Source organism: Rhinatrema bivittatum, chromosome 15 (assembly GCF_901001135.1).
Source record: "Rhinatrema bivittatum chromosome 15, aRhiBiv1.1, whole genome shotgun sequence".
In the NCBI taxonomy this organism is placed as follows: domain Eukaryota; kingdom Metazoa; phylum Chordata; class Amphibia; order Gymnophiona; family Rhinatrematidae; genus Rhinatrema; species Rhinatrema bivittatum.
The window spans coordinates 72,569,950-72,593,210 of NC_042629.1; the positions used below are offsets into that span (position 1 = coordinate 72,569,950).

Genomic DNA, 23,261 nt, shown 5'->3' on the forward strand with positions numbered 1-23,261 from the left:
AGAGGACAGGATAAGGAACAGAAAGCTCTTCAGTTAGTAACAGCTCCCATTACATGACGAGTGCTAGTGTTTATTGAATGTTTGCCATGTGCATTCCACACGAGGAAAGATACGAACACTTCCTGGGGAACCCGATTCACTCAGCCGAGCTCAGGGACACACTGGCTTCTGTAAAAAGTAATTGTCTTTGATTGTACTACAGAGTGATTTAAGTATCTCAGAGTGCAATGGAAGATAACAGCTCTAGATTCAGTGTCGCCATTTTGCTGTAAATTACTTTATAGTAGAAACTCAGCTTAGCTACAGGGGGAGAACCAGTGCATCAGGATAGGCTCACCCATTAATCAGTGTTGGATTGGGTGGCTAACCTTATTTATTTTTTAAAGACGTTTGCACATCTCAAGTAAGAAAGGAATTTAAAAAAAAACCTTCCTAACACAGCTGAAGGACTACTTTTGGCAAATTAAAAAAAAACAAACCCAAAAAACCAACCCTCTTTCTAAATATTAATCAGAATTGTTGGAGAATGTTATTAATTAGCATTAAATGCAAGATATTCTATTGGAGAGGCCCCTAATGGAAGCTTAATGATAGCATTATGATTGCCTGCTTGCTGCTCCTAGAAATAGCATGAACGTCGTAATAATAAGCAACAGGGTTTAATTTTGCCAGTCACATTACATCGTTAAAGGTTGATTAAAATGGAAGCCATTTCTTGTTTTGGTTGCAAGCTCATTTAAAAAGGTTTAATTAAATGCCATTTTAGCTTTGGAAAGCAGCATAAAAATGAGCTATAATAACCCTTTCCAGTCCACTTATACTATGGAATAGGTTTCCCCTCTAGCCCCTAGATATTATACAGTGACAGAGAGAGGCCTGAACTTTTTATTGCCAATTAAGCTGGACATCCCAGGGTGTCTTGATTGTACTAGCTGAAAGAGCTAGGGTTCAGACAAGGACGGAGCGGGAATGTTTGTGCCTCCCATCAGTCAGCCTCTGTTTCTTCCAAAATTTCTATCTCTCCCCTTTTTATGCAGAAGTATCAGCATTGTTGAAGCATATTTTATCTTAATATAACTTTTATCCATCAACTGCTGAGAAATAAATGTGTTTAGAAATAAAGCTACCCATCAGCTACTGATATTAATCTGTGTTTTTCCAATCCTCTTTGAACTTATTTCTGGGTGTTGAGGGTTGGACGATCATGGGTTCACCACGGTATCTGTGAACTTTCTTTGGCAGGGGTTTGCACCCCACAGTACCTGATCTTCCCTGGCTGTCCCCAATCCAGATATTAGTGAGGCCTGGCCCTGCTTAGCTTCTGAAATCTACCCAGATTGGGCTCTCCCAGGCCAATGTTGTAAAATGATAGTCTTACAATTAAAAAGTGTTTATATACATTTATAACTTAAACCAAAGATCTTGAGGAACCTAATCTTTTACACTAAATTAATTTATGTAATATATTTTTTGGGAATTAGTATCAGAAGATAATGTGCGCTTACAGTCGTCTGGCTCTTGCCCACAAAGGGCTGCAACCAGTTTTGTGTATATGGCACTTAAAAATCACCTCATTTACTCTTTCCCAATATTTTTTGTATTTTTTTAAATTGCTTCAATCATGCATTGTGTATCACCAACTTTAAAAACCCTTATAAAAAGTGCACATATTTCCCAATCACTTATAATCAACTTATCTTTAATTTTGCCCGACACCGCGGTGTTCCAATTTTTCATCCGCTGTTCTCGATTCTTAATCCGCTGTTTTTCTCCTTTCAGTTAGTACTACCCGCCGCGTTTCACACACTGTTCGAGTCCCGAAAACAGTTTCTCTCTTTCTTTTCTCTGTTAGTGCTGCCCTCCACATCACACACGCTGTGCAACTCCCATCAGGCTAAATACAAAAAGATCAATGTTAAGATAAGTACATTTAAATTTGAGAAGTTACTTGATAAGTTTTAAGTATAAAAGCATAAAGCATAGAAGTATAAAAGTAAATACTTGCTTTAGAATAAGTTAAATTAATAAAAATGTGTTGGGAGAAAAAAAAATTAAAATGGGAAGCAGTATATGACGTGAAAAAGGGAAACTTTGATAAAATGAGGAAAACAGAAAAAAACTGAAAGGTGCAGCTGCAAAGGTTAAAAGTGTTCAATAGGCATGGACATTGTTTAAAAATACAATCCTAGAGGCACAGTCCATATGAATTCCACGCATTAAGAAAGGTGGAAGGAAGGCAAAACAATTACCGTCATGGTTAAAAGGTGAGGTGAAAGAGGCTATTTTAGCCAGAAAAACCATCCTTCAAAAATTGGAAGAAGGATCCTTCTGAAGAAAATAGGATAAAACATAAGCATTGTCAAGTTAAGTGTAAAACATTGATAAGACAGGCGAAGAGAGAATTTGAAATGAAGTTGGCCATAGAGGCAAAAACTCATAATAAAAATGTTTTTAAATATATCCGAAGCAAGAAACCTGTGAGGGAGTCGATTGGACCATTAGATGACCGAGGGGTTAAAGGGGCTCTTAGGGAAGATAAGGCCATTGCAGAAAGATTAAATGAATTCTTTGCTTCCTTGTTTACTAATGAGGATGTTGGGGAGATACCAGTTCCAGAGATGGTTTTCAGGGGTGATGAGTCAGACGAACGAACGAAATCACTGTGAACCTGGAAAATGTAGTAGGCCAGATTGACAAACTAAAGAGTAGCAAATCACCTGGACCGGATGGTATGCATCCTAGGGTACTGAAGGAAATAAAAAATGAAATTTCTGATCTATTAGTTAAAATTTGTAACCTATCATTAAAATAATCAATTGTACCTGAAGACTGGAGGGTGGCCAATGTTAACCCCAATATTTAAAACAGGCTCCAGGGGCGATCCGGGTAACTATAGACCAGTGAGCCTGACTTCAGTGCCGGGAAAAATAATGGAAACTATTCTCAAGATCAAAATTGTAGAGCATATAGAAAGACATGGTTTAATGGAACACAGTCAACATAGATTTACCCAAGGGAAGTCTTGCCTAACAAATCCGCTTCATTTTTTTGAAGGGGTTAATAAACATGTGGATAAAAGTGAACCAGTAGATGTAGTGTATTTGGATTTTCAGAAGGCATTTGACAAAATCCCTCATGAGAGGCTTCTAAGAAAACTAAAAAGTCATGAGATAGGAGGCGATGTCCTTTCGTGGATTACAAACTGGTTAAAAGACAGGAAACAGAGAGTAGGATTAAATGGTCAATTTTCTCAGTGGAAAAAGGTAAACAGTGGAGTGCCTCAGGGATCTGTACTTTGGACCTGTGCTTTTCAATATATATATAAATGATCTGGAAAAGAATACGATGAGTGAGGTTATCAAATTTGCGGATGATACAAAATTATTCAGAGTAGTTAAATCACAAGCGGATTGTGATAATTACTGGAGGAACTTGCAAGACTGGAAGATTGGGCATCCAAATGGCAGATGAAATTTAATGTGGACAAGTGCAAGGTGTTGCATATAGGGAAAAATAACCCTTGCTGTAGTTACACGATGTTAGGTTCCATATTAGGAGCTTCCACCCAGGAAAAAGATCTAGGCATCATAGTGGATAATACTTTAAAATCGTCGGCTCAGTGTGCTGCAGCAGTCAAAAAAGCAAACAGAATGTTAGGAATTATTAGGAAGGGAATGGTTAATAAAACGGAACATGTCATAATGTCTCTGTATCGCTCCATGGTGAGACCGCACCTTGAATACTGTGTACAATTCTGTTCGCCACATCTCAAAAAATATATAGTTGCGATGGAGAAGATACAGAGAAGGGCAACCAAAATGATAAAAGGGATGGAACAGCTTTTCTATGAGGAAAGGCTGAAGAGGTTAGGGCTGTTCAACTTGGAGAAGAGACGGCTGAGGGGAGATATGATAGAGGTCTTTAAAATCATGAGAGGTCTTGAACGAGTAGATGTGAATTGGTTATTTACACTTTCGAATAATAGAAGGACTAGGAGGCATTCCATGAACTTAGCAAATAGCACATTTAAGACTAATCGGAGAAAATTCTTTTTCATAGAAACATATAGAAACATAGAAATGACGGCAGAAGAAGACCAAATGGCCCATCCAGTCTGCCCAGCAAGCTTCACTCATTTTTTCTCTCATACTTATCTGTTTCTCTTAGCTCTTGGTTCTATTTCCCTTCCACCCCCACCATTAATGTAGAGAGCGGTGATGGAGCTGCATCCAAGTGAAATATCTAGCTTGATTAGTTAGGGGTAGTAGGGGTAGTAACCGCCGCAATAAGCAAGCTACACCCATGCTTATTTGTTTTTACCCAGATTATGTTATACAGCCCTTATTGGTTGTTTATCTTCTCCCCTGCCGTTGAAGCAGGGAGCTATGCTGGATATGCGTGAAGTATCAGTTTTTTTCTTCTCCCCTGCCGTTGAAGCACTCAACACACAATAAAGCTCTGGAATTTGTTGCCAGAAGATGTGGTTAGTGCAGTTAGGGGTAGATTTTTAAAAAGAGCGCGATCGCGTACTTTTGTTCGCGCAGCAGGCGCAAACAAAAGTATGCTGGATTTTATAAGATACGCGCATATCTTATAAAATCCTGGATCGGAGCGCAGCCTGCCTCCGTTCCCTCCGAGGCCGCTCCAAAAACGGAGCGGCCTCGGAGGGAACTTTCTTTCGTCCTCCCCTCCCTTCCCCTACCTAACCCACCCCCCTGGCCCTATCTAAACCCCCCCTTACCTTTGTCCCTCGATTTACGCCTGCTAGAAGCAGATGTTAATCTACGCGCGCCAGCGGACTGCTGGTGCGCCGTCATCCGACCCGGGGGCTGGTCCGGAGGCCTCGACCACGCCCCCGGGTCGGCGTCCCGCCCCCGAAAAGCTGTCATTCGGCCTCGCCCCGACACGCCCCCTTAAAAAAAACCCGGGACTTGCGCGCGCTGGCGGCTTAGGCAAAATAGGCACGCCGGCACGTGAGGGCCCTGCTCGCGTAAATCCAGGCAGATTTACGTGAGCAGGGCATTTAAAATCCGCCCGTTAGTGTAGCTGGGTTCAAAAAAGGGTTGGATAAGTTCTTGGATGAGAAGTCCATTAACGGCTATTAATCAAGTTTACTTAGGGAATAGCCACTGCTATTAATTGCATCAGTAGCATGGGATCTTCTTAGTGTTTGGGTAATTGCCAGGTTCTTGTGGCCTGGTTTGGCCTCTGTTGGAAACAGGATGCTGGGCTTGATGGATCCTTGGTCTGACCCAGCATGGCAAGTTCTTATGTTCTTAATGCACGATTGAAGCAATTTTAAAAAATACAAAAAATATTGGGAAAGAGTAAATGAGGTGATTTTAAGTGCCATATACACGAAACTGGTTGCAGCCCTTTGTGGGCAAGAGCCAGACGACTGTAAGTGCTCATTATCTTCTGATACTAATTCCCAAAAAATATATTACATAAATTAATTTAGAGTAAAAGATTAGGTTCCTCAAGAGCGCTGGTTTAACTTGTATCGTTATACAGTGAGGACATAGTAGCCTGTATAGAGAATTCATTTTGGTTTACATACATTTATATACATTTACTTTTTACGCAATCCACATCTAAGTGAGTCTTACAGTACTGTGCTTCTAAAGCACACTCATTCGCTCTATGCCCTGGAGGGCTTGGAAGGACATTTTATCTCATTGGGACTGCAGGAAGACCTCCAAAGGCTGAACAATCTTGCTTTTATTATTGTTACCATTATGTAATTACCACAGGGTCAGACAAAGCACAGAAAAGTAATGGACTTCAGGAAGGTCAGAAACAGAGCTAGAGGTTGTAGAGAATAGGACTTTTGATAACTAACTCCCTGTGCTGGCAGCCGAGGCCACAGCTCATCTCCTTCTAATACCCAATAGAACTGGCTAATAGTTTCCTAGTCTCCTTCTGGAAGAAGGCAGAGGGGGAGATATCAAGGAGTCTTTGCAGTCCATAATTAAAATAACTGACCCCAGCTGAATCAACATTAGTCTGACAAGCCCAAGACAAAGATATTAGCAGTTACCATTACAAACCACAAACAGCTGAGCTATTGCAATCCGATATCCTTACTGGGGTGAAATAAGACAACTCTCTCTACTAATCTTTAGTTTTATTATTTTTTTATCAAAAGTCTGTCATTTCAAAATGATCTTGACACTGTGATGTAATTGAAAACATGAGTTTGAGCCTCTGAAAAGGAAGTTCTGTAGCAGATAAATTTTCTGTACTGCAGCTATCTGCAAATTTAACTGCGTATTTTTAAATACGCACAAGAAAACTCAGTTTTCAAACAGTGTCCACAGAAATTGTTTAAATATCAGGTTTGCCCATTTCAAAATGATGGTGTGAGTTATGTGCATTATTGGTTTGCCAGTGATGTGCATCTTTTTTTGAAAATGTAAGTTAGACAGATGGATTCATAGCATGTCACTTGGAATGTCTCCCACCAAATTTATGCATGTTATAAATGTATATGTGTTTAGATAGCTGAAAATCCATTATGTGAATTCAGCCAGTCTACATATATGACTTTTTTTTAATGTAATCTTTATTAGCAATTAAATGTAACAACAAAAGATTATCAACAAACATGACGCAATATTCATTTATAATAAATTATAAAACAAGACAGAATATCAAGGAATATCCTTGATATTACATGCTCTAACCCACATTCAAGAAAAAGGGGAACGTTCTTATTAAGGAATGAAAATAAAGGCAAACAAAATACATTATAGAGAGAGGAGATATTAACATAATGCTTTAAACATGTATATATATCTCACCACTTATCAAATACAACTATAATAAACCTGCCTCTTTGTCTCTCAGGAACCTAACTAGATGATCCGGGTTATAGAAAACAAAATTATGATGTTGATATGAAATTAGACATTTGTACAGATATTTAAGAAAGAAGGTAGCACCCACTGAAAGAACTCTCTGTTTTAATAGCAAAAATTGTCTCTTCCTAGCTTGGGTTCCTGCCGATATATCAGGATAGAAATCCTTTGGCCACAAAACTGAAAATTTTTACAGGAAAAATACTTACAATAGATAAAATCCTTATCTTTTTCTAGACAAAAAGAAACTAGCAAGGTAGCCCTAACATTTATCTTTATCTTCTTCCGATATGCCACTTCCTATCAAACCTTAAACTGACTCACTTCATATATGCTGATGACATCCAAATACTCATCCCAATACACAAATCTCTGGTAGACACCTACAAAAAACCAACCAACTACCTCACCAAAATAAAGCAACTACTAACCAACATGAGACTTATCCTAAACATTGATAAGACAGAAATAATCATGCTGGATAGGAAGAACAACCCTACGCACATACCACCACTCAACATAATGAATCAAAAGATGGCAATCTCCCCTGTCACCCATGCCCACAACCTAGGCGTCATAATTGACAAGGAACTATTATTCAAGAAGGAACTATCATTCAAGAAGTCCAAAACTGTGAAGGACTTCAAAGGGGCGTGGGATAAACACTGTGGATCCATCAGGTCTAGAGGACGCGTATAAAGAGGAGGCAGCAAAACACTGCACGGAGCGGCAGTAGCCACAGAGGCATTCACGGAGCGGGATGCCAGTGGCCAGTGGTTGGTGTTCCACCTTCACGGAGCTGCCATCTCCAAATTAAAAAAAGAAAAAAAACAAAAAACAGGGATGGGTTCATGAGCTATAGGTATTACCAATTATTAGGCTTATTCAATTACCAATTATTAGGCTTTTCGATATTTGATGATAGTTAATGTGACTTTCAAGGCATACTTCACTTTCAATGCATATCCAGCATAGCTCCCTGCTTCAACGGCAGGGGAGAAGAAAAACTAATACTTCACGCATATCCAGCATTGCTCTCTGCTTCAACGGCAGAGAGCTATGCTGCCGCTTACCCAACTAATCAAACTTAATATTTCACTTGGAAGCAGCTCCATCACTGCTCTCTACATTAATGGTGGGGGTGAAAGGGAAATAGAACCTAAGGTTACTAAGAGCCAAGAGAAACAGATAAGTATGAGAAAAAAGAAGTGTGAAGCTTGCTGGGCAGACTGGATGGACCGATTGGTCTTCTTCTGCCGTCATTTCTATGTTTCTATGTTTCTATATCTCCACAAAAATCAAGGATGGATATCACAAACTCCTAACCCTACGACACCTAAAACCTTTCCTTTCCCCCAACGACTTCAGAACAGTCCTCCAACTACTCATCTTCTCCAACCTGGATTATTGCAACTCCCTGCTATTCAACTCACCACAATCCAACCTCTCCAAATCCTTCAAAACATAGCCGCCAGAATACTCTCAGGAATGAAAAAATATGATCACATTACTCCAATTCTCATTTCACTACATTGGCTCCCAATAAAATACAGGATAGACTACAAAATACTATCCATAATACACAAAATAATTTATGAAAAACAAACAAATTGGCTAAGTGCATCCATAAAACTCCACTCACCAAACCAAAATTTCCATTCAGCTAACAAAGATCTATAAAATTTCCACCTGCTCGTCACAAACTTACCTCAACTTGGAAGAGAGCCATATCCCTAGGAAGCCCTGAACTATGGAACTCCCTCCCAACCGAACTGAGAACACAACAAAATTTAAAAACCTTCAAAAAAGATCTAAAAACTTGGATGTTCACCAAAGCCTACTAAAACACCCTATGACTCTATGCTACAACGTCCCTCCCTACCAGCCCATATAAACATACAGAATCAATCCAAAGTACGTAAATGAACCTATACAGTTTAACAACCAAACTATGTTTAGAACGACTAAGATAACTATGTTAACAAGCATATGAATTTTTGGATACTCTGTTAAAACATCGAAACTTTGTAAACCGTTGTGATGGCGAAACCAAACGACTGTATATAAAACTCGATAAATAAATAAATAAACAACTGTAATATCAACTGAGGATTCTAAGAACGTAGGTATGCTTGGCTCAGTAGTAGTCATAAGCACGTTTATCCTTGTTAACGTTCACTTTACTTTTTGGAATATAATATATATTAAAGAACAAGGGAATCTTATCTTCTACATAGCCTAAAATCTCACAGTTCAGTTGGTGATAACAGGGAATCTTATCTTCTACATAGCCTAAAATCTCACAGTTCAGTTGGTGAAAGCAAGGATCGGTATTGGGACCGGTCCTGTTCAATATCTTTGTGAGCGACATTGCGGACGGGATAGAAGGTAAAGTTTGTCTTTTTGCGGATGACACTAAGATCTGCAACAGAGTGGACACGCCGGAAGGAGTGGAGAGAATGAGACGGGATTTAAGGAAGCTGGAAGAGTGGTCGAAGATATGGCAGCTGAGATTCAATGCCAAGAAGTGCAGAGTCATGCATATGGGGAGTGGAAATCTGAATGAACTGTATTCGATGGGGGGAGAAAGGCTGATGTGCATGGAGCAGGAGAGAGACCTTGGGGTGATAATGTCTAACGATCTGAAGTTGGCAAAACAATGTGACAAGGCGATAGCTAAAGCCAGAAGAATGCTGGGCTGCATAGAGAGAGGAATATCGAGTAGGAAAAGGGAAGTGATTATCCCCTTGTACAGGTCCTTGGTGAGGCCTCACCTGGAGTACTGAGTTCAGTTCTGGAGACCGTATCTCCAAAAAGACAGAGACAAGATGGAGGCGGTCCAGAGAAGGGCCATCAAAAAGGTAGAAGGTCTTCATCGAATGACTTATGAGGAGAGATTGAAGAATCTAAATATGTACACCCTGGAGGAAAGGAGGAGCAGAGGTGATATGATACAGACTTTCAGATACTTGAAAGGTTTTAATGATCCAAAGACAACGACAAACCTTTTCCGTCAGAAAAAAATCAGCAGAACCAGGGGTCACGATTTGAAGCTCCAGGAAGGAAGACTCAGAACCAATGTCAGGAAGTATTTCTTCACAGAGAGGGTGGTGGATGCTTGGAATGCCCTTCCGGAGGAAGTGTTGAAGACCAGAACTGTGAAGGACTTCAAAGGGGCGTGGGATAAACACTGTGGATCCATAAAGTCTAGAGGACGTGAATGAATGTGGAAAAAAAGGATTTCCATTTACAAAAAAGCAGGGAGTAGCTTGCTTGTTACAGCGGTTACTACCCCAAACCAAATAAGCCTGATACTTCACTTTCAATGCATATCCAGCATAGCTCTCTGCTTTAACGGCAGGGGAGAATGACTGATGCTTCACACATAACCAGCATGGCTCTCTGCTTCAACGGCAGGGGAGAAAGTCTGATGCTTCACTTTCAATGCATGTCCAGCATAACTCTATGCTTCAACGGCAGGGGGAATGAAGAAAAGAGGATCTATATACAGACAACAACCAAAAAGGACTGAATTACATAGTCTGGGAAAACAAATAAGCATGGGTGTAGCTTGCTTATTGCGGCGGTTACTACCCCTAACTAATTAAGCTAAATATTTCACATAGATGCAGTTCCAACACTGCTCTCTGCATTAATGGTGGGGGTGGAAGGGAAATAGAACCAAAAGGTTACTAAGAGCCAAGAGTAACAGATAAGTATGAGAAAAAAATGTGCATAGCTTGCTGGGCAGACTGGATGGGCTGTTTGGTCGTCTTCTGCCGTCATTTCTATGTTTCTATGTAAGCGAGTCACTGGGAAGTTCAGAAATCTGAATTTTTTTCCATGATGTATATTCTCCATCTTTTCCAAACAACTCAAAATTGCCAGATTATCTTTAACAATATTAGGCCTCATATCTTGATCAGCAGCAATAGATAAGTTAACTTCAGATAGTTCTTTTTCTACCACGCCAAGAAGCCTCATATCATATTTTTGATATTTCAAATGAAAGTCCTCGGACAAGATTCCCAAGCACTCATTTAACTGGAAAAGAGATCTGACCTGGAAACTACCTTCCAAATGTCTAATAAGGAAATATTTTCAGAAACCAAACTGTCATAGGATATTGCCTCCCTAGTAGCCATTCCCTTTCTCACCTCTCTTTCCAGAATCTGATGTTAAAACCGAGCTCGCCATAGCATCTGTGAGAGGTTCAATAGTTGATTTCATATGAGTTGAAGAGTCAACCGGACCTTCTTCACCAACCTGGGATGGATTCAGCATAGCTCGAGATGTAGGCAGTTGTAGAGGTGAGGTCTTAAAGCCAGGGCTAAGGGAGGCACCTGATGATAACGAGCCCTCCCCTCCATTGCCCATAGATATTGGAAGGTTTGTATAGATCACATGGCGATCCATGGGACTTAAAACAGGTGTTGTCAGTGCTGGCATTTTCCATTTGTGCTTCTTCCCCAAAAAAGATGGCAAATAAGGGGAAACAGATGAAACCAAAAAAGTTCTAAAAGGGGGATACCCCTTATGTGTGCGGCTTTGGTACAGTGGTGGCACACTGCAGGCAAGCCTCTTTTGAGCACTTGCAGTCCCCCTGTGATGACGTCTCCAAATGGAGGGGGGAAAGGGAGGATCTCTCTCCAGCACCACTCTCCTGAAAGACTTTTCTCTCAGTGGCATCCTCATGACTCTTATTTTATGTACGTAGCTGCTAAGCATTTGGAAATTTACCCAAATGAGGAAGACTTTAGAAGGAAATCTTCCTCCCTTGTGGTGTCTCTACATGAAACCTTAGAACAGTGGTTCTTAACCCAGTCCTCTGTCACCCAGACGAGTTTTCAGGATTTCTAAAATGAATATACATGAAATTGATTTGCATGTAATGGAGGCAATACATGCAAATCTATCTCATGCATATTCATTGCTGATATCCAGAAATCCAAATTGGCTGAGTCTGTGTTAAGGACTCTGGTGAGAGCTACTGCTTTAGAGTATTACAAATCCAATAAAAGTTGGAGTGATTTCGTCTTTGTGGAAGTTTTCTCTTCCATTATACCCAGTCATGATTCTCTGAAGATAGCATGATTGAGGGATCAAGTTTTGATGAAGAAAGGTGGGCCTTAAAATGACCATATGTTTAAAGTTCTATGGTCTAGTACCCTTTCCAGTACCTCTGTAGGGGCTATAAAGTCTTTGGAGGTTTTATAAAATCTACTAAGCATAAAAAAAATTGCATAATTTGTTCCAATAACTACCTGATAATTGAGAAAAGAGTTTAGCATCTATTCTTCCTCCATTATTCATTTTTCTTCCACCCTTGTGTTATTTCTTGATTAAAATCTGTTTCTTCTCTCCATAAGTAAATTGTTTCCCTGATAAGCTAATTCCATAATGGATTTACTTTTGCCTTCTATTTCCCGATTGTGTTAAAATTCAATTACCCAAGTTGAATTGGTGATAAACAAGGACCTTTGCTGTGTTGTCAGCAAAGTATATCCTCCATACAAATGCAATTATTTATACAGTGGTACAAGGCAATGTCAGGACAGGGCCAACAATTCATCATACAAATCAAAATAAGCAATGGAATATCATAGAAAATTCCAAAAAGATATGTTTCCATGATAATCTTGACTGTCTCAACAATGCCCTTTTTATGTTATGTAGGAAGCTGTACAAGACTTGATGGTAGCCCTCAAAGTGGATGACACATTGGCAATTCAGGAGATCCTGTCCTTGAAGCAAGAAGCCTTAATGGTAATGACTCAGTGGCTACATGACCATTGCAGGTCTGTGCTGACTGATCTTCTTACTGCCAACAAAGATCCTATGAAGGAAGAGGCATTCAAAGACCTTCTCATGATTGAAGAATCACTCGCGAAAATCAATGACAAGAAATCAAGCTGGCATATTTTATATATAGACACTTTAATTGCAGCGGGTAAGTGATTATAGGCCAAGGATGCTATCTGTGAAATAATGAGAGGTGATTTTCAGCATGAATGACAGCGAACTGAACAGTTGGTAGAGTTTGATGGCCTTAAACTAAATAATCATGATCAGGCGTGAAACATTATTCCCCACATTCCCCAACCAACCTGCTTTAGTCTTGTTCCAAAAGGAACATCTGTAGAGGTGAGGTTTTCCCTCCTGGTCATGAATTCATTGGCTTCTATTGACAATTAGTGTGCTTTGAAGAACTGGTTGTGGCAATCCATTTTATTAATATCCACAAAAGCGAGCCTGAGGCCAGCAGCCTAAGTCAACAAGGTATCATGTTGATGCTGACTTCCAAATAATTCCAGCTTAGTTTAGATTTTAATTGACAGTCATTGATCTTGACTCAGTTGTAAATAAATATCAGCAGACATTAAATGTACCATTCATTTTGTTAATAGTAGTAGAAATGCTATGGTAGCCAATCCCTGCTGAAACACCTTTTTCAGGGATTGCCTTGCTCACCTTCCACTAAGTTTTCAGGGAAGAAAAATATGCATGACAATTAAAATGCTATTTCTTATTTTGTACTGATACCAAGGGAAGTACGAAGATGCTCATTTTTACCTTCTGGAGTCATTTGGCCACAACATCAATGATGAACTGGTGAAGGCCCGACGCGGTGTAATTCATATGAAGAGGCGGAATACAACAATGGCAGCACATGATTTGGGTCCACTAGCTGGAAAAAACCCTAAAGAGCTGGAATTCCTGGTGAAGCTTTTGGAAACCAAGCAGCGGCAGAGCTTATCTCAGGTAACGATATTTGTAATATTCACTCAAGTAAGTGTCCCAGGAGCCTGCTCGTGGAGGGATGAAATTACAGGGCTTTGGATTAAGGAGGAATGTGGTGTACCCATACTGCATTTCATTAAAAAAAAGGGGAGTAGTCAGGAGCTTGCCTCTTGTGAAAACAGCAGGTGTCCCATTGATAGCACTGGGGCTTCCTGCTTCAGCAGTAGACCACCGCAGCTACGGGCTGTTGCACTGTTTGCAATGAGACTGCATGCCCACTGAACCAGTCTTAAAAAGCTGGCACTAGAAAAGGCAAAATAATTGACTATGTTGAAATGCTGAGTCACAGGTATATAGCATTATCTTTCAGTGGTATATACCTATCAGAAGTAAAAAGAACTTTGATGGAAAAATGGTCCTGTATAATAATTATTGAAGTATCTGGGGCTAGGAACTGTTTCTTTGCTGAACTGGTAATCATCTAGTATCTGGCCTATCTCTCCTAGTGTTATAAGAGACTGTGAGTAGTGCATAGCTAGTCAATTCAGCCTGCCACTCTCAGCAAGGTCAAAGCTGTGATAGAGAAGCATCCTTTTAAGACAAAGATAGTCCACCCCAGTCCTCTAGAGTTACAAAACAGATCTGGATTTCAAGATATTAACTAAGTATGGTAAGTAGCCCAAATACATGTAAATGTATCTGCTGAATACTCCTGTTGGATATCCTAAAAGCCAAACCCATTTGTTTGTCTCATGGTACTGGAGATGTGCAACCCTGGCTAGGTTTGTTGCAGTCGTCCTATATCCTAGATGTTATCACAGTCTTGAAACATTTTTTAGAAGGAAAACCTCAAGAGGTGCCATAAGAATAGCTCGGGCTGAATGGAGCAAGGTGACGGCTGATCCCTGAACCTGTTCATCACGGTTCGAAAACCACATTCAAACGCAAATATTCCCATAATGTTGTTTGGCTGAGTTTAGAAGAAGAAGATCATTTTGTACCTAGTTTAACTGCATTTAGTTCGTTCCACAGGGTCTTCTTGGAAAGATTTCTCTTTGAGATGTTCAAGGACTGTGCTTAAACTGCACTTACAGTTAAATTAACCTCTTTAAAAAGACAAATGTCTCAATTGCGGTCTTTTTTGCCGGGTCATTGCTTGAACACATTGATTCCTCACTCAGCATGGCAGAGGATTAAGGGAAACGCATGTCTAGCTTGTAAATATCCAAACTTTAAAGAAAAGAATAAATAAATCCTCCGATTAGAGCTCCTGCCGAGATCTCGCAGTATCTCTTTCTACCACATCTGCCTCTTAAGTAAGTTTTCCCATCAGCAGGGCCACGATCCACGGCAATACGATTTTGTTATGTCACATTCTTAGAGTAGTAAAAGAATGAACAAAAGGTAAGGATGAAGAATACTCAGGGAAAATCAAAATGGACGAGACAACTAAATAATTAGATTATTGATCAGGTTCACTATAATATCCATAGAATGAATAAAAAGGTATTGGTTAACATATAAATATTAGTCCAAAACCACCTACCTGATGAAGATCCTCTCTATTGGACCTGAAATGCTGGAGGGAAAGGGGATGGGATGTTAGAAGTTAAAAAAAAAAACCTTGTCATTAATCCAGTGGGCATGCTTGTAGAATGTATTATTTATTTATTTATTTTAAAACATTTGCTACTCGCCCTTCCTACGTTCATTGTGGAGTACAATAAAACATACATACTAAGTTGCACATAAATGAGACATAACAGTCAAATCACTGAAACTTAAACATAAATAAAATCACATTAAAAAAAAATTACAAAAATGGATAAAATTGAGGATAAGAGAGCCAAGGGAGGCCTGGGATAATTGTCTTTTCTGCCTGATTGGGGAAAGCTTTCTTAAATAAGTATGTTTTTAAGACTTTTCTGAAGAAGAATTTATCATTGAGGTTTCTTAGTTCATTTGAAAGGGAATTCCATAGGAGGGGACCTGAAGAGGAGAATGTGTGTTCTCGAGTCTCTTCCAAATGGCCTGCTCTAGGGAAAGGGACATCAAGAAGCAACTGGGAGGAGGATCTTAGGGATCTAATAGGAGAATGGATTTTAAGGATAGATGTGATCCAGGGGGAATGGATATTATGAATAGAAGAATGTGTAATTTTAGCCAACTTGTGTTGAATTCAGTATGTGATAGGGAGCCAGTGAAGAGATTCTAATCCAGGGGTAATATGTTCACGGATTCCTGTCAAGAGCCTACTAGCTGAGTTCTGCATAATCTGTAATGGCCTGGTAGTACAGGCGGGCCGACTGATTAAAAATGAGTTACAAATACTAGAAAATAGATTGTAGGACAGAGCAAAAACCAGTTAGGGTGAGCAGATGTTTCAGATGCCTAAGAAGTCTTAGTTTGTGAAAGGAAGCTTGAGTAAGAAATTTTACATGTTCATGCATTGACAGAGCGGGGTCAATAATGATTCCAAGATTGCGCACTTCCTGAGTAAATGGTATCATTTGGTTATTAAATTGAAAACTGTTGGGAATATTTTGTTGTGGAAAACGGGATAGAATGATAATTTCTGTTTTAGAGATATTGAGTGCCAGTTTGTTACGATTTAACCAACCTTGGATAGTTGATAGACAAGTGTGAAAAAAGGATTCAGTTTGTGTCTATGTCTCCTTGAGGGAAAAGAAAAACTGTATATCATCAGCGTAAATTTTATAGTGAATACAAGATTAGAAAGAATACGACATAAGGGTGTTAGGTAGATGTTGAATAGGGTTGCAGAGAGAGCAGATCCTTGCACCAGAGCTTAAATGGAACCACGAGGAAGAATGGGTTTGGGTAGTGACCTGTTGGGTCCTATTAGAAAGATAAGAAGTAAACCAGGAGAGAACAGCTCCAGAGATCCCAAGAGAGCATAACCTAGAAAGTAGAATTGGGTGATTGACAATGTCAAATGCCAAAGAAATGTCAAGAAGATATAAAAGAAAAGCTGTAGTTATACCAGCAAACTCTTCTGATTTTAGTTGCAACCAAGTGAATGGATTCTGTTCCCTATCCAGAGATCCATAGTTGCAAAAAGGTCTGTTGTAGGGCATGTTTCCAGAGATCTTTACATATGGCCTCATTAGAGTTATTGGTGCAGCATATGCTCCCTTGGTAAATCGATGCCTTTCCAGAGTTATAGGCACAATGTATACATGGTTAATAAATCCATGTCTGTTATGTGATAAATCTGCTTTAGTGCCCTGCTTGTTGCAGTGCTAATGCAGTGTTATTGTAGTGCTTCCTCAGTGCTGTATGTAAACTAGAAGTAACAAATTGGTTTATTCTGAATGAATACTCTGATTGTTTCCAGTTCCGTTCAGTCTTGATCAGTATGAGAAACAATCAGAACTTTATCTATAAACAGCAATCTCTAACTACAAACCAAGCCATTCAGCATAGGGGAGGATCAGGAGAAATGGAAATTCCTAGATATTCTTTCAGTGTTTTGAGCTATTTTAGATTTAATGTAATAAAAATAAGTCCTCCAGCTTTTATATGCTTATAGCTTTATAGCTGAAAGGATCAAAAATAACTCTAAGGTCACTTAACTTCACCGTACTGTAGGATTTATAGGACTCAGATGTTTTGGAAAAGAAAGTTTATTAAGTCACTTATTTGGATCTGACCTTGCTATTTCTGATTTCAGAAACCAAACTTGACCCCAGTTTCTCCATCCATTCCCATATCTTAGAGAGCAGTGCAGCTTTTTTTTTAATTATTATTACTTCTAATGTTGGATCATTGAGGTCTGTCAAAGAATGTCCTCGGAAACTTCCTTTGGAATGTGATCCATCTTTGGGATTATGGCATTAAATAATATATAATTTATTGACTGGGAAAGTCTCAATTTAAATCAAGTGCTTTGTTTTCATCTGGGCCCTGGAGGTACAGAGGGATGAATTGCCTTACTGAAGGTCACACAAAGAGCTAATGGCAGTCTTGAAGTCACATCCTAGGACTTCTTCTAAATCATGGTATAGAGATCTAACCAGTAGGATCTTCCTCCTTAAGCTCTAACAGGTAACTAAAAAGCTGAGATCAGGCCTGGATTTGCCAATAGGTGTGCAGCAGATATCTGGGGGCTGTAGACTGGTTGATAATTTACTGACCCCTAGCTGTGCTGAATTTCTCTCAGCAGAGAGCAGCCCAGACAGCTGCAGAGAACAGGAGGAAGGAGTGTGTGATTCCAGGGCAAACAGAGCTGCTCTGCTCTCTAATCCTGCCTTTTGCAGGGGGTAAGGAGTGTGGGTCGAGAGCACTAACAATGCGGCAAAAATCTCAATTCTTAATTGGTTGAGGTAGGTTGGCCTGGAAGAACGGAGACCCCTCCCACCCCCAATATTTCATGTGCTGAGCAAGGATACTCAGGTGCAGTAAAACCTGGAAATGTAAACCTGAGACAAGTCAAAGATCAATGTTTAACTACCAGTGTGTTTGGAATAGGGTGACCAGCTGGCTGCCGTGTTGTTTGGTATTTTTTCTATCAGCACCTTCGCTAACGTCATTCATTGGCTAGGCCACTTCTATTAACTGTTGTTTAGTGCACGTTCAGCATAGCATATGAGCAGACTTCCTGTGGTTTATATTTATTCTCTGCTGAACCTCAGTAGGAAAACATGTCATACATTTTTTAAATAAAAAATTCTACCAGGCAAGCTGTCCCAGTCTTGGTTCTCCCCATACCCCTTTGCTTTCATGGACCTCTAGCTCTGATTTCCCCAAGCAAAACAATACAGGAAGTCTGTACATGCAATAGTGGGGGAGCCAGGGTTGGAGGAGGGTTTAGAATGAGGCAAAACACGTTATCATAGGGGACCCCACAGCCGGTCAGGATAGCCACAATGAATATACATATCCCATCTCTTGCATATTCACTGTGCATATACTGAAAAGCTGACTGGTTGTGGGGTCCCCAGAACAGGTTTGGGGAGCCTTGCCCTAGAATCTAGATGTCCGATGTTCCAGACTTTTCTGTGTCATTAACTAACACCCTCAGCAATAGATGGAAGATGCCCCTTGAAATGGAACATTTTACTTGAAACATTACTATTTCAGGGTAGTAATTGCTATAAGCAATTTTAGAACATTTTAGTTTTCAGTGATTTAAAATTCTGGAAAATCTTGCAGTGTTTTGGTAAATTGGGTTGTCTAATAATTCCATATAGACATTGGAATGTTGGCGACTAATACAAGACAAATGATGATTAGCAAATGATGAATTTAGCATCATTTTCTGATGCCCTTTTTTTTTTAAAGCTAACCAGCATGCTTGGCCAATATGAATGCAGGCCAGTAGTCTGGCAAGATCTCATGTAACTTTGTGCAATGATTATGATGGATCAAAGATTATTTTCCCTTGTTAACTTTAGAATAGCCCATTCTATTGTCAACAGGATACTTTTTTTGTTTTTCAGTGAACAGTGCTGGTTTCAGCCCTACTGTATTTATAGATCTAGAGTTCTCATTTTCAGGCTGTGAGGTAAAACCAGGAATGGATAGAGCTGTACCGAATAATAGGAAACCTATTAGTAGCCACACCTGTAGCCTTCTGCTGTGTAGGGATGTGCTGTCATCTTAAAACAACATGAAAACAAGATTTTGTTATATTGTTTTATATAATTTCCAATCCTAAAGAGCCCACTAATGAAATATTTTTGTCATTTTTGTTTTAGCGCTTGCTAAACTGTTTCAGTATACGCTATTCAAAAAACATCATGCACTGAAAATATTAGTGCACATCAAAATAAAAACACACATTAAAATGAAATAAATGGAAAATGAAACGAAAAACTAAACACAAATGTTTTCCATTCATACCCATAGTGCTCACTGCCTTGAACTGTCCTGTGAGCAAGGGATCCAGGTTTGATTCCTGGCCAGACTCCAGGTGAAGTAGTGGGAGGTGAGTCAAAAATGGTGGCCCTGTTTATAGCAAGCTCTGGCCTTTAAAAACAAATCTTGGCTACGGGAAACTGAAGTGATGTGTCGGTGGTTAAATTCATAATAACAAGCAAATCAAATGACTCTCATCCTACTCATTACCAGGGGAGCCCAGGTTACAACTATTACAGAGACACCTAGTGGCCCATTCAGAGAATTGTACCAAAAGTAGCTCTTGTTTGATTCCTCCCGCCCTCAGAAGAGGAGGATGGGAGGAGGAAGAAATGAAATGGGAAAATGACTGAAAGTTGAGCAAGGAGAGAGGCGCTGCAGGGCGGGGGGAAAAGTAAAAAAACAAACATCAGGAAACAGTTCTATACACAGGAATCATAAACGTCAAGAGCTCTCTACCAAGCAAACTCAGAACGCTGTGGTTATCAGAGACCTAATTACCCAGTCTCCCAAAAACGTCCTGGAGCATAGAAAAGATTTTTACATCTTCGTGATTCTCTCGCTCGTTAGCTATCTGGTAATATGTATGTCGTGTGCATGTGTGCTCGTGTGTATATCTACCTGGAGCTGATGACCATTGCAAGACGTTTTGCAATGTTTTTTGCTCTGATGGAACCTGATGATTGCCTCAGCCTTGCTTGAGATTTGAAATGCTCTTTACCCTGCTGCATGCTTAGCATTTGTTTTCCCCTCGCAGCTCGTAAAAGTGGTGCCGTATTTATTAGAAATAAAGAGCAAAGATAATGAGAAATGCATTAGGACCGAAGCTCTAATGGAGTGCTCCATTTTGACCTCCTTCACCTCATTAAATTTCAAGCCAGCTTGAATTTCCAGGAGGAGCAGTGCTCAGTCATAGCCAATGGCCAGTGTCCATTCAGCGCTCCGAGAAACGCTTAGCAGCCTTCCAGGCCTTGAGGCTTTTATTTATTTATATTCAATTTTGATGTTTTGCTCCTTTCATCACATGCCCCATCCCTGTAATTATTTCTTAGGCTTCAGAGGCAGGTTTAAAGAAAAATAAATAAATAAATAAATAAAACTTTTGATAGGTTGCATAAACTTCTGAATCAGTCAACAGTAATGGTACATAATGAACTGATGATTGGAATTGTTTTGTTTTACAAAATATAAAACAAATGAAAAAAACCAACCCTTTGACTAAATAAGAAAGGAATTAAGATATAGACTATTAAGGATAATTTCCATCAGACATCTAGAGGTTGAGATTGCTGTAATTGCATAACAGAGCTTTGAAACTCTAAATAAAATGTTTGCTGTTTGCAAAATGCAGTTCTGTTGCTGAAATTGAAGAGGTACTCTCTGGAAGATAATTATTTAATGTGCCATCATTACAGGATTATTTTCTCACGTATTTGCAGACAATGAAGGATTAAAAAGGGCTACTCAAGTCATAATGTTTGGTTGGGGGGGTTTTTTTTGGAGGGGGGAGGGAAGTTTTATCTCTTACAAACAAATAACTTGATGAAACTGTATTTTTTTTCTGTCTACCCAGCTGCAGAATAAACAAACTAATTTGTGAAAGAAGCGTTTCCATTAAGTGACTCTGTTCTGGGCTTTCTTTTCTTTATCAAGGTCGCTGCCCAAGAAGGAAATGTCTTGTGCAAGCAGAATCGGCCTGAGAAGGCTTTGGATTACTACTCATTGGCTGTCTTGGCCAGCAACAATAATCCGAGATACCTGCGTTTGCGGGCCATGTGTCTCTCACACCTGCAGGAATACAGCCACGCCCTGAAGGACCTGGACAAGGCCATCCAGAGACATGGCTCCAATGACCTAAGGACCCAAGTGGAGGACTACTGCTCCAAGGGCTACTTGTTACTGGTGATGGCTGAGGAGGAAGCAGCCGTCAGACAATATATCGATGCTCTTCGTCTGGAGCCATCACTGGCTTTGGCCAGTGTCAGTAGAAGACCAGGGAAGGCCAAGTTAGCCCAGACCTTTCATCAGATCTCACAAGGCTATTTTGAACATCACCGTTATGAAGAGGCATGGAAAGTCACTGACCATGGTCTTATGATTGATGAGAACAGTAATGAACTAAAGAAACTAAAAGCAAAAATTAAGAGAGAGGCCTCAGGCTGCATTGTTCACTGATAGGCTTTCTTTTCCATTGGCACTCCTGTTCTTCTCTTCACCTTTTGCAGTAAAGACAATCATCATTTATTTTTTGATATTTGTTTCTGCCACAGCAGCAAGGTGATTAAAGTGATATACCAGGATGAAGCCTTGCCAAAGGATCAGCTCTAGTGAAAATGGCCACTGTGATGCAGGATCACAGAGGGTATGGTGTAAATGGTACACCAGAACACACCATTATGAACACTGGTTCTGGTGAAAATGCTGTAAGTCATGGAAATCATCAGCATGATAGGTATCTCTGCATGAGATTGATTCTACTGTCATATGAATCTCAAATCAGGTTAAATAAATATCTAACCTTATGGAAATTGTCCACAAGATTCTATTAAAAGCACTAGACACCATCCCAGTTTGGTAAGGAGTGGTGAACTTCTGCTCCCCATTACCCTCTACACAATAGTCTTGTGCTCTGTAGAAGTTGTATGAAGGTCACCTATTGAACTTTTCTGTTATATTAGAGATAAATCAGACACAATAAAAACAGATTCAGGTGAGAAGATGACTTGGATCCTAAGTCTAGAAAACTGATGCTTCTGTGTCTGGGTTTTTTGTCTTCTGAGAGAGAAACAAGCTGCCCTCAAATAATTGTCAGTAAACAGAAGGAATTGAAAATGCTTCTGAGGCAGCCAGACTCTATACCAGCTGACTGGAGTTGTCTTTTTTTGCTTCAGCAGTGTATCTTTAAAAGGCTTAACCGTACTCTTCTTGAAGACACAGAGAGCCAGTTATCATACAAGTTGTCTACAGGTATGATATCGCTGGACAAACCAATAACTTCTGTTAGGTCTGTTCTTAATTTGCTAACATTGCTCATGCCTAACCAGATACTAGTGTTTGAGAAAAAATTGGCTATGATGCCAAGAATGATTGCTAGAATTTGATCTGTTTTATACATTAAGACAGATGATCATAACAGCAGAAATCAAGTATTTTCCTTTTTGGCGGGGACAAGGCACTGGGGTTTACCAGTTAGTTCATTCACTTCATTCAGCCAATGTTGAACTCTTTACCCTCACAAATTTTGCAACCTGCCAAAAATATATGGGTGGACAAGTATCTGCACTCCCCATGGTCCCCTGCAGGAAGTTCGAAAGTTATCCCCATAGCACATATGATATCGGCATGACTTGGTCATGTGGGCAAAGGACTCTCTTATGACACCTGAAATAAAGGCCAACAGAAAGGTTTACTGGTGTAACTTAGTATGTTTCTGATTGGTTTTCATAAGCTGTGCCCCCTTCATCAGCTCAAAGCACATATATGTAGCCTGATAATCCTTTGCGACATCACTTACTTGAGTGTTTCTCAGCAAAAGAGGGTTTCTTGCAAAGGATAATGATATCCCCTGACTGGCAGAGCCCGCTGTGCTGTAAGAGATGAAGGATTCCCTGGAACTTTTTCCTTGGTAGATTTTACCAATGAATAAACAAAATTAAAATTTAAGTATTCTGCAGCTCTTGCAATTCTGCAAGTTAGCTGCCTAAATAATCCAAGAGCTAGTCAAAAACGAATTTATTTTTTAAGATATACAGGGAACCATGTGTCTGCATTTATTTATTT

The 23,261-nt window shown here is 39.7% G+C and overlaps 1 protein-coding gene across 1 annotated transcript in view; it reads left to right on the forward strand.

Moving 5' to 3' along the window:
- Nucleotides 1-23,261, forward strand: part of TTC34 (tetratricopeptide repeat domain 34) — a 54,757-nt gene extending 31,496 nt beyond the window's left edge. Inside the window, exons 5-7 of the mRNA XM_029578367.1 lie at nucleotides 12,537-12,810; nucleotides 13,408-13,622; nucleotides 21,135-23,261. Coding sequence (XP_029434227.1) covers nucleotides 12,537-12,810; nucleotides 13,408-13,622; nucleotides 21,135-21,656 — 1,011 coding nt within the window. The 3' untranslated portion in view covers nucleotides 21,657-23,261. The remainder of the gene's footprint in view (nucleotides 1-12,536; nucleotides 12,811-13,407; nucleotides 13,623-21,134) is intronic.